The sequence below is a fragment of the Camelina sativa genome, chromosome 20, assembly GCF_000633955.1.
Source record: "Camelina sativa cultivar DH55 chromosome 20, Cs, whole genome shotgun sequence".
NCBI classification, from domain to species: Eukaryota; Viridiplantae; Streptophyta; class Magnoliopsida; order Brassicales; family Brassicaceae; genus Camelina; species Camelina sativa.
Genome location: NC_025704.1, coordinates 13,706,447 through 13,722,725, shown reverse-complemented (window position 1 = coordinate 13,722,725; position 16,279 = coordinate 13,706,447). Strand labels below are relative to the sequence as shown.

Below are 16,279 nucleotides of genomic sequence, written 5' to 3'. Positions count from 1 at the left end.
AAGAGATGTTCCATACCATATTAATGTGAAATTTTTTAAAAATTAATTGCAAGCGCAAAACTAGTGCATATATGTAGCTGCGTAATCACAAAACTCAAAGATTAGTTCAACATTTAATCATATGAAGATGTGTACTTAAAATGGATCGAAAACTCAAAGTTATCATATATCTCCTTTATAATAAAACAGAAGTATACAACATTATTTTGTAGATAATATAATTTTAATAAGTTAGTTACAAATAGGTTATACATTAATTAATAGATTAATTGGTTACAATTTAAATTGTAGGTGCAAGCTTAATTTATTTTTGGAAGATTTTATTAGTAGAGCACGTTATTTTCAAAAATCTTAAAGACAATATTCTAAAGAATCATTTGATATCATTTAACTTACCATATTAATTTATTTTATTAAATTATTCATCAAATAAAATCCTTTGATATCTAACTTAACATATTAATTTGTTAATTATCATTATTATTCACCTCTCATTTTTATATATGAGTCTATTTTGTGAAACAAATAAATTATCATATTATTTATTAAAATTAAACAATAGTTTTATTTCCGGATATACCATAAATTGAATTTTAAAAAACAAATATAAACTGTTCAATCTATAAAATATTCAATCTTTAGTAATATTATTCTTAAAAAATAATATCTATTGAATTAAAAATTTTACTGAGTAACAGGTCAAAATTTGAATATTTAAATTCAATTTCATATTTTTTGTTGAATTTTATAATTTTATATAATATAATAAAATTTAAATAATTTATCTTGAAATATTTTAAAATATTGAAACTTGATATAAAAGTTAGAAACTATAAACACTCTAAATTGATTTGTTATAGCAATGTTAATAATATGTCACTATAATGTGAAAAAATTTCAAGAAACCAAGTATATTAAAACAAAAGTATAACAATATATTAAATTACTTATAATATCATAACTCGCTTTTTAAAAAACTATATTTACAAAATTATGTCTGATAATGGTATTCAAGTCATGATGTAGAATATATACATTGTTGAAATAACTTCACATACATAAACTAATACAACATATTAAAATTTTATTTTAAAATATAAAATATATAAAATTTGTATAAAATAAAATTAAACCAGTGTTATAGAACGGGACTTATCTACAATCATTAACAATATAAAACTTACGAAATATGTGGCTTTTTCAAGCCATCATATTTAGCATATGATTTTATTGCATAATATTTTTTCCAAAAAAAAAATTTTTAAACAATCACATCAATTATATTTTATATAAGAATTACAATATAAATTAAATGAAATTTCAATTCATAGCTCTAGCACAGGTCTTAATCTAGTTAATTTTTAATTAGGAACAAAATTGCATAACTCTTTTCAGAAAATTATTTTAAGGAATTGGTAACAACAAGGACTCATTAACGATTGTACTTGTAAATTACCTTTGTTTTACTGTAAATAGCTACTATTAGCTACCTTTTCTGTTATAGAATTCCCGATATTAATTATATGCCGGATTTAGCATATACTAAACATATTATGATTAATTGGATTCATTCACTTAACTTTGCCAATTTTACATAATTAAAAACTTTACGGTTTCGATAAGAAACAAGATTCGCGCAAAAGAAATGTTGTTACAAGTTATATATTAAAAGAGTTCCTTTTAGGTTAGGGCAATCTATATAATAAAGTAACGTAACGTAAGTATCCTATATCTCTTTTATTTTCTCAGTATTTCTCTAACTTTTTTGTTAACCTTATATGACGTCATGGGAATTGGTGAACATTGGTTGGTTTATACAACAAACCAAAAACAAATTTAAAAATAACATAATTAATAAATAAAATATCATAATTTGAGAATTCCCATATTTATCCGGTTGATTAGATACTATTTTTGAATTTTCTACATACACCCAACCCGGTTTGACAACATTTGAGCGGAGTAGCAAACCGGCTATACTCCCTAATCACGGTTCCGTGTTTCTAATGTCATCTTTAAACAACATTCGAAAGGTCCCCACTCCTATAATTCTAAGACTTATCGATTTGTCGTTGAATCCTCACACTTCGAAAACATTTTTATTTGAGTACCAAAACTATGTAGAGAGATCCCCAGTGCCCATAATGTTATATCGTAACGATATCTATAAGATGCGAATCAAACGATCAATGGCCACTGCAACACTATCGCTCGTTGAAGTAATTCGAATGTTCTAAACATCGTGAAATATTATTGATAAGAGTACGTAAATTTGATCAATGAAAAACATATGGGGTGAAATTTGTAAATATAAATAACAAATGGATGGATTTTATAAATGATCTTTAAAGTAATGATCGATCGTGCATCAATGATGCTAAAAAAAGAAGAAAATCAAAATCAAAATATATATAAAGAAAGGAGGCGAGTCATTTTATGACAACGAGGAACAGAACATATCACTTACCAAACACTTATCCAGCTCGGTTTCTTGAAAATACGACGACAGTTAATCTCTCTAAATATATTTTTATTTTCTCTCTCTCAAATAACCAAAAGACTTCTGAATCATTCCGATTCTCTTTGTAATCTTTAGTTGTTGTACCTACGTGAAGACGTCATGGCTGAAGAGGAACCTAAGAAGGTGACGGAGACCGTTACGGAACCAGCTCCATCACCGGCTGAGAAACCTGTTGCTACGACGGATGTTGCTCCACAGGAGAAACCTGTTGTTGCTCCCCAACCACAAGAGAAGCCTGTCGCTCCAGCACCTGTTCTTCCATCTCCTGCGCCGGTGGAGGAGAAGCTAGAGGACTCCAAGGCTCTTGTCCCCGTCGTCGCTAGTAATTTTTCTAATTTATCTTTTTTTTACAAGATTACTACTCAAGTTGGCTGAACGATCATGAAAAACTTCTGAAAATATATTTTCTTCTATTAATGAACTGATCAGAGTCAAATATACTTGATAGTTCTTGAAGATTTTTACTGATATTTAACGTTTCAATCTTTCTTTTTTTTCAAGATTAAAAACAGTATTTTTAGACCTTTTAATATCTTTTTTAAAAATCTGTATTTATTTCAATTTTAAGGTTGGAGAAGAAGAACTCAAAAGATTTTTGTTCCACTAATGTTTTGTTATAGTTCTTTATTAGTACTTATAATATTATTACTTTTTAATTGCAGAGGAAGAGAAGAAAGAAGGATCAGTTAATCGAGGTAATTAACGAAATAAATTCATGATTAATACTAATATAATCTGAAAATTAAAGGATATATATAGGTGTAATTAATTAATTAGTGTTTTTGTCATATTTGGGGAGTAAATAATTGGGTGGTTTGGTTCCCGTTTTATCATGGATGTGTATTAAAAAAAAAAACTGAAAGCTGATTTTATATTCATTAATATTGAGTGATATAAAGGTTGTGTATGGATGTATGTGTTTGTCAGTGTCTCTTACATACAAACTCTGATTAATGATTGTATTTGCTCAAAAAATATTTTGGGAGTGAAGATGCTGTTCTGGCTAGAGTTGAGATAGAGAAGAGGATGTCACTTATCAAAGCTTGGGAAGAGGCTGAGAAATGCAAAGTGGAGAACAAGTAACGTTTTTATCTTATTTATTTATATAAGCGGATTCCTAACAATCAAATCACTAGTAAAAAGGTTTTGATATTAAACCAAGAAATTATCATTAAGACTTTGAAGAAAATGTTTGAAACAGAGCTGAGAAGAAGCTTTCTTCAATTGGGTCATGGGAGAACAACAAGAAAGCAGCTGTGGAAGCTGAGCTCAAGAAAATGGAGGTAAGTTTTTTTTACAATGGGAATTACTAACTTTGTTTCAAACTAATAATTTAACATACTTTGGTTAGAGATTAAACTCTGGTTTCTTTAATTTGTGAAATTGGAATCGACGAACAGGAGCAATTGGAGAAAAAGAAGGCAGAGTATGTGGAGCTGATGAAGAACAAAATAGCTCAGATTCACAAAGAGGCAGAAGAGAAAAGAGCGATGATCGAAGCTAAGCGTGGAGAAGAGATACTCAAAGCCGAGGAATTAGCTGCCAAGTACCGAGCCACCGGAACCGCTCCAAAAAAGCTTTTTGGGTGCATATGAATCTAAATCATCTCCGATGGTCAAAACACATGAAATATGTGGTGTTTGATGTAATGATGTTTCTAGTTTGCGTAATATGGATTTAATTTGGGAACATAGAAAGATATAATTAAGGTCAAATGGAAACATCTTATTAATTTGTACAGCTTTTCAGTGAAAGGCTTTTCCCTAGCTTTATGAATTGGTGGTACGTTACGTGCAATGATATGATTTTCTTTCTTTATGGCGTAATCGCTGGTCTCATCCTCCGGCCCCTATCATAAATGCGGTTAGTAAGTGGTTTGACATGTGAAGTAAGAGGTTTGATATGTGAAACATGAACAATTTAGCCACCACATAACCACCAAACATCACAACATAAAAAACAAAAAAAAATCAAAATTAAGCCACGAACGAGCCACCACATAACCACAAAACTAGTTCTGGCCAAAAAACTAAAATCGAAAATACGGTACCAAACTGAAAAGCAAAATCAAACCGAATTGAAACTATTGAAATACCCTTATAAAACTGAAAGAACCGTAACCGAATCGGAATATTTTGAGTACTTTTAATAAAACTGAAGTGCAACTATATATCTAATTATCAGTTAATTATATGTTCGAATAACCAAAAATTATCTGAAAAAATAAAGAAACCCGAAATAAGTAAACCATAACCGAATAGACCTAACCCAAAATAACCAAACAATACTCAAAATATCCAAAAATTCCAAAAAATACCAAAATCTGTAAGATAACCAAAAATTTTAAGGTTATTTAGGTATTAAGAATAAAAACCGAATAGGTACCCAAATATTTTGGTTCCTAATTGGTTCTTGATTCAACAACCGCAACCGAATAGTACCAAATCGTAACCGAACTGATTTTCTTTCGGTTTTGATCTTAAAGCTGAAAACCAATCCGAACCAGAACCAAACCGAGTACTCTAATTGCCACTACTAACCTATTCTTTTTGTCGTTAAATTGCCACTACTAACTAAAAGTCTACAATCATGAATAAGATATCAAAAAATGAAAATCACGGCCCATGAAAAAGACAAGGCCCAAACCCAATTAAAGAGAGAGAGAGAACTGTGGGAAGGAAACTAGGGTTTCTTCCGGGGAGCTTCATTACTTCAATCTCTTCTTCTTTTTGCCTCTCTCGCATTTTCTACAGCCTTTTTGCTTCAAGAGCTCCGGGGAGAGCAGCGATCAGTAGGAGCCATGGCTGAGCAAGTTCGTTTTCATCCTTCTCTATGTACTCTTCCCTCGTTTTCATTTTAACACTCTTTTACGATTCTAATCATCTTCTTGTTTCTCTTGCAGACTGAGAAAGCTTTTCTTAAGCAGCCCAAGGTTTTCCTAAGGTTAAAATTCAAGATTCTTATATCCATTTTTTTTTCTTGAATTGGTTCATATGATTTTTGAGGGTTTTAATGGTGTTTGTGTGTTTCTTTCAGCTCGAAGAAATCTGGGAAAGGAAAGAGACCTGGAAAGGGTGGAAACCGTTTCTGGAAGAACATTGGTTTGGGTTTCAAGACCCCTCGTGAAGCCATTGAAGGTTTGTTTTTTTTTTTAAACCATAAACTCGTAAATTGTCAAATGATTCGATCTGCATAGATGTTCTAGTGTAAGCTAAGCTTTTGCTATATAAAAATCTGCATTTCTCTCTTCACAATTGATCTTGTGATAATCAGATATGTCTTTTAGTTAGATTATTGTTTAGAGTGCTTGCTTTGATGAGATTTGAAATAGTAAACTGAAGTTTAAGATTGAAACATTGAGACATGTTCTGTTTCCTGTTGTGGAACAGGAGCTTACATTGACAAGAAATGTCCATTCACTGGAACTGTTTCTGTGAGAGGACGTATCTTAGCTGGTACTTGCCACAGCGCCAAGATGCAGAGGACCATCATTGTCCGTAGGAATTATCTCCACTTTGTGAAGAAGTATCAACGGTAAGTTTGTGGTTCATCGAAACTCAGATTGTGATCTCTGTTCATTTGGGTTTTCAAGTTTTAACGTGCATTGTCTCCTTCATCAGATATGAGAAGAGACACTCCAATATCCCTGCTCATGTCTCACCGTGCTTCCGTGTCAAGGAAGGCGATCATGTCATCATTGGCCAATGCAGGTATGAATATTGGGTTTTGTCTTATATGCTTTTCAAAGATATAGGCCAATGCTGGGGAAACTATATCTGATTGTTTGTGATTTATTTGCAGGCCGTTGTCCAAGACTGTCAGGTTCAATGTGCTGAAGGTGATCCCAGCGGGTGCATCTGCCTTTGGAAAGAAGGCATTCACTGGAGTCTAAGAGATTTTGCAAGTCTGGAGATTTGACTTTGATTTTGGAATGTTTTAATGTTTTGTTTGATGATCACCTTTTTTGTTGGAGACTTTGATTATCACAGACGAGAATGCAAGTCTACGCACTTTCATCCAACTAAATCTTCTACATTCAACTCTTAAAAAGTTGTTAACTCTCCAAATCGACTTAATTGTTTAACTATCTTGGATAAGACTCTTATCATAAGAGAGTAAGTATGGTTCATATATACTTACTCTTATACAGAAGTTTCATGATAAAGGGAGAAATAGATGTGAACTTCTTCAATTGTGTATAAGAAGAATACATGTTAGTAGTATTCATTTGTAGCCTACTATAAAATAGAGTCTGAAGTCATTATTCTCGTTGGAAAACTATTTCACCATTAAGAATACAATGCATTCGAAGACCTTAATATAGAAATGTAGAGGTTTAGTCTCCATGTCTAGGCTGGCCTGGCAAGCGACAGAACAAAGTTTACTTCAGTTCGGCGGGAACATACAACAAAATGGTGTTATTTGAAACAATCGGTTGGACTCTCGATTGCATATTCAATCTTGTAATGTCAAACCCCACCAACTTTCAGGATACCGAGAAGAAATTCAGGGGAAGACGAAGAAAGACTGAACTCCGCGATCGTTGAGTTATGAAAGAGTGATTTTGATCAGTCTTCGGAAAACTGTCTTCCTAACCACCTGTGTTTTGATTTTTTTTTTTTTGAATCTAATGTTAAATTATATTCAAAGAAAAAATATACTGTTTCACAACTTGTGCAACATTTTTTGAAAAATTAACTAAGCTGAAGACCATACACTTAGTCAACCACTCCTACAACTATAGTCTAGCCTGTAACCATATTTGAAATGCTTTATCATAACACCGATCCCCCAACAGACCAACAGCAAGGATCTGATCCTTAACTTGGCGATCTATCCACTCAATGACGCGTGCAGTAGTGTTTGGTTTGTCTCCATGACGCCGACCATTACGTTCCCTCCATATTGTGTAAATCACAGCCTGGAAAACGTACCTGCTGAGAAAACCGATCACCAGAGGGAGGTGAGAGTTTGATAAGTGGTTCAGGATAGTAGACCAATCAGTTGAGTAGCTTGCTTGCAACAACCCTTTGGCAAGAGTTTCCCACACAGTATAGACAAAATCACAAGCAAAGAAGAGATGGTTCCGGGTCTCTAGAGCGAGTTGACATAGCACACATGTCCCTGCCGCATTCCCGTTCCATGCAACCATGCGAGCACTAGTCGAAAGTCTATCCAGAGCAGCCAACCACACGCAGAAAGAGAACTTTGGTGTGGCATGGCGAAACCAGATTCCCCTATGCCATGCCACCGTGGAAGCCGTAACACGTATATGATTCCAAGTATCTCGAGTGGAGAACTTTGGCCGGTACACATCATTTTTTCCTCTCCATAGAACTCGATCCTCACACTGTTGTTGCTGTTGCCACTACAAAACCAAAGCATTCTCAATAGCATTTAAGTGATCTGCCCTGTGACGTCTGCGACATCGTGCCCACGCCTCGGCAACAGAGCTGCTATAACTGATCCCCATATCCAGAACCCCTCGATCACCCACTACTTCCGACAGCGTACCCATGCTCAACCAGCGATCAAACCAAAAAGAGGTAAGTTCACCATTTCCAACTTCAACCTTACAAAAAGTTTGGACCACCGCACGATACTTGAGGAGCTTAGTCCCGATCCACGAAACAACAGTTGTTGAAGTTTTCACCGACCAAAAAGAGGCCTGTCTTAATAGGTTGGCATGTACCCATCTCACCCATAGGGAATTCCCATGAGAGACTATCCGCCAGATCAACTTCATGCAACACACCTTATTTGCCTCCTGCAGAGACCACAAACCAAGACCTCCCTCAGTTTTTGGTTTACACACATCTTCCCAGGCAACCTTGGCTTTACGACTACTCAACTCCGTCCCAGACCAGAGGAAAGCAGAACAAAGGGAGTTAATAGCTTTAAGACATGCACTTGGCAACCTATAAGCAGCCATCCAGAAGTTGCAAACACTCCACAGAACAGAGGAGATCAAATCAAATCTACCCGCAAAAGAGAGGGAACATACCGACCAAGAGCTAATTCTCTTTTTTATTTGCTCCAGTAGTGGCGAACAATCTCCAAGACTAAGACATTTGGTAACCAAAGGAAGCCCCAAGTATCGCACAGGGAGAGAACCAAGCGTAAATGGATAAGTCGGAGGACCATGAGCAACATCACCCGCTAAGTACAATGTTGATTTCTCCATGCTAATGGTAAGACCTGAGATCTTCGCAAACTGAGTAAAAACAGCAATAATATAATCAATGGAACGCGCCTGACCATAAGAAAGAACCATCAAATCATCCGCAAAACTTAAATGGGTAAGACCTAAGTTCCGACACTTTGGGTGATACCCAAATAACCTCTCCCCCACTGCCTTGTCAAGCAGTTTTGAAAGAACATCCATGCATACCACAAACAAATAGGGGGACAAAGAACAACCTTAGCGAAGACCCCTAAAGCTCCTAAAGAAGCCTGCGAGCTCCCCATTAACTTGTACAGAGAACGAGGCAGTGGTAACGCATAACATGATCCAATGAACGAACATAGGAGGAAAATTCATTGCAGAGAGCACTTTAGAGAGGAAAGACCATTGAATCGAGTCGAAGGCCTTGGAAATATCTATCTTGATAGCACAACGTCCAGACAGGAAATCCTTGACAATTTTCGTGGCCAACAGAACATTTTCTATTAACAACCGATCTTGTACAAAGGCAGACTGATTACTAGACACGAACTTTGGCAACACCCGTTTCAATCTGTTTGCAATAATCTTGGATATAACTTTATAAAGCACATTGTAACATGAAATAGGTCTATAATCTTTCATCTCCTGTGCAGCCACCTTTTTGGGAATTAATGCAAGTATCGTAGAATTAATACCTTTAGGCAAAAATCCTTTAGCAAAAAAAGATTGCTCTGCTAACACAAACTCCGGACCAAGAACCGGCCAAGTTTCCTTATAAAACTCAGAAGTAAACCCATCAGGACCTGGAGACTTGTCGTTTGGCATGGAAAAAAGCACATTCTTGATCTCTTCTCCCGAAATAGGTTGTACCAAAGCCTGTTGCTCAACCGCAGAACATCGATAAGACAGCAAAAGTTCCATCTCTGCAACCGAAGTCCCCTCAAAATCAATAGGAATGGTCTGCAGAAACTCGCAAAAATGCCGTTCAGCCTCAACTTTGATATCCCCCTCCGTGTCAACTACTCGACCATCTGGACAGTGTATCTCTTTAATAGAATTCAAAGCTGCTCTTGCTGTAACAGCTTTATGAAACACTTTATTGTTCCTATCCCCAACTCGCAGCCAGTGTAACTTAGACTTCTGTTTAAGATATTTATCTTCTAAACCAGCTAAGAAATCCCATAGCTTATATGCGGCATTCTCCTCCTCCATTGCCAACGGTGAAGGATCAACCAAATTTGCCTGCTGTTTTTGACACATAGTCTCATAAGCCGCTTTTTGTTTTTATAATCAAATCCCCAAGATGACGTTTTGCCAAGCTCCAGTGCCTTGGCTTTAAGCCTTTAAGCTTCTTAGAGAATCAAAACAGAGAAGAGGTTGACAGAAATAACGGTTGTATGTCCTGCCAATAGGTATTGACCAGTGGTAGGAATTCCTCCATACTTGTCATTAAGTTAACAAACTTAAATGGCTTACGCCTGCGATCAGCATTAACACTTCCACCCTTGACCATTATCCGACAATTCAAATGATCAGACACTCCTCCACTCGCAAAAACACTATACGCTTGCGGGTTCAGCCGTGTCCAAGCATCATTGACCAAAACACGATCCAGCTTTTTAAGGATCAGATCACCATCTCTCTTATTGCACCACGTAAAAAGAGGACCATGTACGCTAAATCAGAGAGAGAACAATAGTTCACCACAGTTTGAAAATCTCGCATACCCCCAGAGATGATCGGGTTAACATCAACCCATGAATGCTCCGCCATATCCAAAGTCTCGTTGAAGTCCCCACATAAGATCCACAGTTTGTTACGAAAGAGAGGGGAATCATGGTGATCATGAATCTCCTGCCATAATGCTTTTCGAGCCTCTATAATATTTAATGCATAAACAAAAGAGCAGAAAAACTCCTCGTCCTGAGCTCCAAGCTTCACCGAGAGTGTAATTAACTGCTCACTCTTAAAGAAAGGATCCACCCGCACATCATCCTTCCAGACAACCCAAATAAGTCCCCGACGATTATGTTCATAATTTGTTAAAACAGACCAACCAGGAAATAAGAGACTCCCCAACCGATGAGCCTTTCTCTCCCTAACCCTGGTCTCAAGCAAACAACCAACTGAAACTGATTCCCCTCCACCCACTGTTTTATGACGGAATGCTTAGAAAATTTATTTAGAGCCCGGACATTCCAGCAAAAACCAGACATTTAATGTTTTAAGGGAGGCTTCTTACTCTGATCCCTAGGGAGATCCCTAGCAGACTGAGTAGGAAGGTTTGAACGATCCTTCTTTTTTGTTTAATTACCCCAAAGCAAATATGTCCGCACAGAGACTTCCATCTGAGAGCCTCGCTTAATAGCAGTCCCTGTTTGAAGAGTAGTTGGATCCTCCAAAGGAGGTTGACGCCCTTCCTCTGCAACCAAGTTTGAACCTTCCTCTTGAGACTCCTCCAAATCCTCACCAAGAGCTTCCTTCGTCCCCAAAACCCCATAGGAATTTTTCAACAGCGAAACCTCCCTCGATACCTGCTTATCATGTACTTTACATGGACTAGTACGACCTGGTTTAAGAGTGATCCAAACTTCAGCCTCCTTCTCCCCCACTGAACTTGGTAAAGCGGTATCATTTGACTGATCACTCTGAATCACAGCTAAAGCCGAAGCAGAGCCATTCTCCAAAGACGGGGCAGAGAGTATAGTCTCACTCGTAGCCAGAGGGGAAGAGTGAGGTAGAGCCTGCTTATCCTAAACCACCAACGCTTCAGGGGATAAGCAGGTAGCTCTGAGATGACCCCACTTGTGACAGCAAGTACATCGAGGAGGTAACCAAGGATAACTATAGTGGACCACATATTCTAACTCTCCCTCCGCCTCTTCTGCGAGAGCATATTCCATGGGCAACTCTTTCGTTAAATCAGCCTCAACCAATACTTGAGCTTCATCAAAACTGATGCACGCCTCTGTCTTAGGATGTAATCTAACTGGCACACCCACTGCACTAGCTAAAAACTCCAATCCTTTCTCCGAAAACAGTGTTGGCGGCACATTCTTTAGAGTAATCCATAGTGGGATCGACTTCATGGCCGGTTGAGATTCCTCAGCGAAAGGACTCCACTTTAAAACAATCATAGACAAATCCGCAATATTCCACAAACTTCGATTCAACACCCTGTACCTCTGTCCCTCACTCCGAATACGAAACTTTACTGTCGACTCATTGACAGCAAAGACATCAATCAGCGATGTCCGATCACTCAGCCTCCAAATCTTATTCACAATCATGTGAATCTTACCGACATGAGGAGCCTTCGAGTTAAGAAATTTCCCAACAACAAAATCCTCCCATAAATCCTCAAACACCTCCTGTGGAACAACCACCTTTTCCTTACCATCAACCGTGGACACTTCAAACTTTTGCTTAGCTAGAACACTTTTTTGAGTAACCTGTAGAAAGGAGTGTTTTCCACGCTGAGTCCCCGCCGCAGGCTGAGCCAACGAAGGACCTTCTTTCGAACCATTCTGACCCTGAACCCCCTCCAATAAACTCTCACCGAACTCCTCCGAAACATCTGCGCTACCACCACCTCCCTTCTCTCCATCCACCGGATCTCTCACCTTCACCGGAGATGTCGAAGGAAGGCCAGGAGGAGCCTCTGACGGCACCATCCGTGACGAAAAAGCAAAGAAACCCTAGAAACCCTAGTCGCCTTTTTTTTCACCCTTGCTACGTCAGGAGAACGAAAAAGCCAATCTCTAATAAGTAGCTTATTTTCGTAACCATCTACCATCAAAATAAGTATATAACCATTATTTATTTGTTTTGTTTTACAAAATTTGTGTGATCGATGCAATGTCATGTGTTGCATTGTGTTAGTGAGTCACCACCAAACACACATTTTCAAAACAAAAAAAAAAACATTTTATGAAAAATATAACACTGAAGTGTCAAAATTATCTGACAAAAATTATTTTTCGAGAATAATCACAACAAATTATTCTGAATTGATATTATTTTTTTTACTCTACTGTGATTATTCTCAAAAAAATAAAACTATTTTTTGCAGTTGAAAGATAATTATTGTGATAATTCTCAACAAAAAAAAAAATTATATGATTCCCAAGCTGATTTTTGTGCTTGATTTTATTTTTTTAGTCTATTGTGATTATTCTCAAAAAAAGAAAGCTAATTTTTGCGCTTGAGAGAAAATTATTGATTTCTCATTATGATAGTTCTTGAATAAATAATTTATATCAATTAGTTTGATTCCCAAGCGAGAGACAAATTATTGTTATTATGCAATATTTATTAGTATTATTGATGAATTGTAAACTTGAAGACAAATAATTTATCATCATTGGTTTAGAGTTGTTAAAAATTGTAAATCACAAAAAATATGCAATTATAAATTTATAATCAAATTTAATATGTATGAAAAGCTTAAAATAAAAAGATTAGTTAGGTGCTCTAATAGTATTTGTTTTGGAAGTGATTGTGATATGATATGTAAAATTCTGTTAATATAACTGTAGGTAAAAAATAGTTTAAAACAATCAAACAACCACTATTCAAAAAGGTCTCTTTTATAGTAAATTTTGAATTTTATCAGTAAACAACTTTCCATATATGATGTGAGTGTGAACGAGAGTGGTATGTAAAGCACACTAAATGTCATTTATTATCAATAAAGAGTTTTGAGCTGCTATTATTTTTGTATTTATACTTTTTGATTTGGTGGGCCGTATTAACCAATAATATTTAAAAAATTGTCCTAAAAATCAATGTTTAGGACACTTCCGTGGCAAAACAACATGGTTTCAAATTTCAATGTACAGATCCACGTAAATCACTACTCAACAATTTAAGTCTAGTGGGTGTTGCGATAGAAGGGTAACTAACCTTATCTCGTTACTATATATATTGAATCGTAGACAATGGAAAGAATATTTTTGTATACCATTCAATGGTATTTTACATGGCTTTTATAGAATATAATGGGATCTTATAATATCTAATTACAATTAATATAATATACGATCACAAATTCATAATAGTATCTCAATCACAATCGTATCAATTAACCTTAACCAGATCTTCCTTAACTTGTTGCACAAGTTGCAGAGGTGAATCTGTAATACCCTCCCTCAGGTTGAAGCATGACGCTTGCAAATACCCAACTTGAACTTAATCATGTCCTCATCTTCACAATATACAAAAGAGTTTGAAATTAGAGTCATCTGAAATGAAATGAAAGTCATTTAATTTGAACTGGACAGTTATAGAAAAGCTTTTGTTGCGTTTGTTTAGTTGGGTGTATGAAAGTTAATGATATCACTAGATTTGGACCCACACATACGTGCAGGATTGATTTCAAAAACTAAGGTGATTTATTAGGTTTACAATATATTACGTATGTGTGGATTTATGTTTGTAAACATATTTTTAACGAACATTATTAATATTTATAATCTAAACTCATATCAGTACAATATTTTATGTGTTTTAGTTAAAAAGAAGGATTAGATCTGTTTTGTTATTAGTAGAAATAACTACAATAAAAATATAAGATAAAAATAGTATGTTTATTTCTAGAAAAAAAAAACTCGTCCCGTCTCATATATGTCATGTTTTTTTCTATCTCATAATTATGGTTTTTATAAATTTGAGATTGTATTTTTTAGTCCAACATATAAAAAAATAGGTAAGAGGTTCATATGGAATATATACCCGTATTTTATGTACCTTTTTTTAGGTATTTAAGTTTTACAAAATTAATGAAAATTATCCAAATTTTCTTTGTGTTTTTCAAAATTTATCTATTATGTTTTTAAAAATACTTGAATTTCCTGTAAATTTTGTCTCCAAGTAGAACTTTACCTGTCCCAAAATTAATCATTTGCAAAAGAGTACAAAATTTATTGACTTTTTATTCTTATTGAAAATATCATATTTCATAGTATATTTATATATCATATGAATATATGATATCCTTTATTCATTGGTATTTTTATTCATGAAATTTATCCTTATGCATTATCACTGTTACAGTAATTATGGTTTTTAATCTAATTAATGTTTGCTTCAAAAAAATATATTCGAATTATAAGGAAAATTAAGAATATTCGTGTGAATCAAAATTTTATCATTTTGATATATTTGTATTTAAAGACTTATGATATTAACGTAATGATTCAAATTGAAACCCAAACATATTTTTTTGAAATCGCATTATATGGTTCATGAAGGCGAAGATTAGGGGGATTCTTTATTTTTAGTTGGTATGATAATTTCTATATATACGGTAGAATTAAATATGAATTACTTATATTACTTAAATTTATAATTATCTTTCCAAAATTTTATTGAAGATTATATTGATTCCTATCAGTTTGGATAGACAATTGTAGCCATATGTTTTGTTTTGTTTGATAACCTCAATTTAAATAGCACCCAAATTGAATAAAAAAAAACAAAAATGTGAATTTAAAATTCGATTTTTTAAAATATATTAATAACATTTTGATTTTTTATACCAAACATATATATATACACATATATACCTACGTTATATGTGTGGATGGATAAACAAATTTGATATATAATTACATATTATTCATGATTAAAGTCCCTTAACAATTACTCTTTCATATTTTCTCTTTCACACCATATGTAGTAACAACATTTGTTATTTTTACCGCCTCCAAACATATACATACATATAAATATTATTAAATCATGTATGGCTAAAAACAATTAAAATCATTTTAAAATGAAAAATATCAATTTAAAATATTAGATCTTAAATGAAATATGTTACAAATTTTTCATTACAATTTTTCAAAGTTACTCTAGTCTTGAGATGTTAAACCTAAGAGAAGGAACCATTGCATTATTTATATTTTAGTTTTAAACCTTCATCAGATGGTTAAGCTAGCCATTTCAGAACCTTATAACACTGCAAAAATTATTATGATTTGGAAATAGATCGAAGAAATCACTGACACTAATATGATTATTATCAATAGGCGACGTGTAACAATATAATCATGAAGTAAAACTATACTGTTATAACTAATGTATATATGTACTAACATTAAAAACGGTAATTATACAAAAAAAAATCATAAGATAAAATCGATTATAAAAACCTTATTGTTTCACATCACCCGTATTTTAACAGTTTTACAGCCTTGACTTTTATATTTCATATGTTCTTGAAGAATTTCAAACTGAAAGACTAAAAGATATTGAAATATAAAAGTTAAGAAACTCAAATCTCAAAATATTGATGCTCAAAATTTTATTTGTGAATGAATGAAACAAAATACTTCGATGTGTCTTATATAGAGATTAGATTAGCTCAATACAATCTATTTTAATATACTAACAAAAAGGAAAATCATAATGTAAAATCCATTTTAAACTATTCGATTTTGTAACAATATAATCATGAAGTAAAACTATACTATTATAACTAATGTATATATGTACTAACATTAAAAATGGTAATTATACAAAAAAAATCATAAGATAAAATAGATTATAAGAACTTGATTGTTTCACAGCACCCATATTTTCGAAGTTTT

General features: G+C 34.2%; 2 protein-coding genes across 2 annotated transcripts; both read left to right on the top strand.

Moving 5' to 3' along the window:
• LOC104770735 (remorin-like) lies at positions 2,405-4,339 on the top strand. Its single transcript, XM_010495196.2, has 6 exons — positions 2,405-2,508; positions 2,597-2,843; positions 3,184-3,216; positions 3,513-3,600; positions 3,723-3,804; positions 3,922-4,339. The coding sequence occupies exons 1-6, from the start codon at positions 2,437-2,439 to the stop codon at positions 4,114-4,116; spliced, it is 717 nt and encodes a 238-aa protein (XP_010493498.2). The 5' UTR covers positions 2,405-2,436; the 3' UTR covers positions 4,117-4,339.
• Positions 5,222-6,581, top strand: LOC104770734 (40S ribosomal protein S11-3). Its single transcript, XM_010495195.1, has 6 exons — positions 5,222-5,333; positions 5,424-5,464; positions 5,558-5,658; positions 5,911-6,055; positions 6,142-6,231; positions 6,323-6,581. The coding sequence occupies exons 1-6, from the start codon at positions 5,322-5,324 to the stop codon at positions 6,411-6,413; spliced, it is 480 nt and encodes a 159-aa protein (XP_010493497.1). The 5' UTR covers positions 5,222-5,321; the 3' UTR covers positions 6,414-6,581.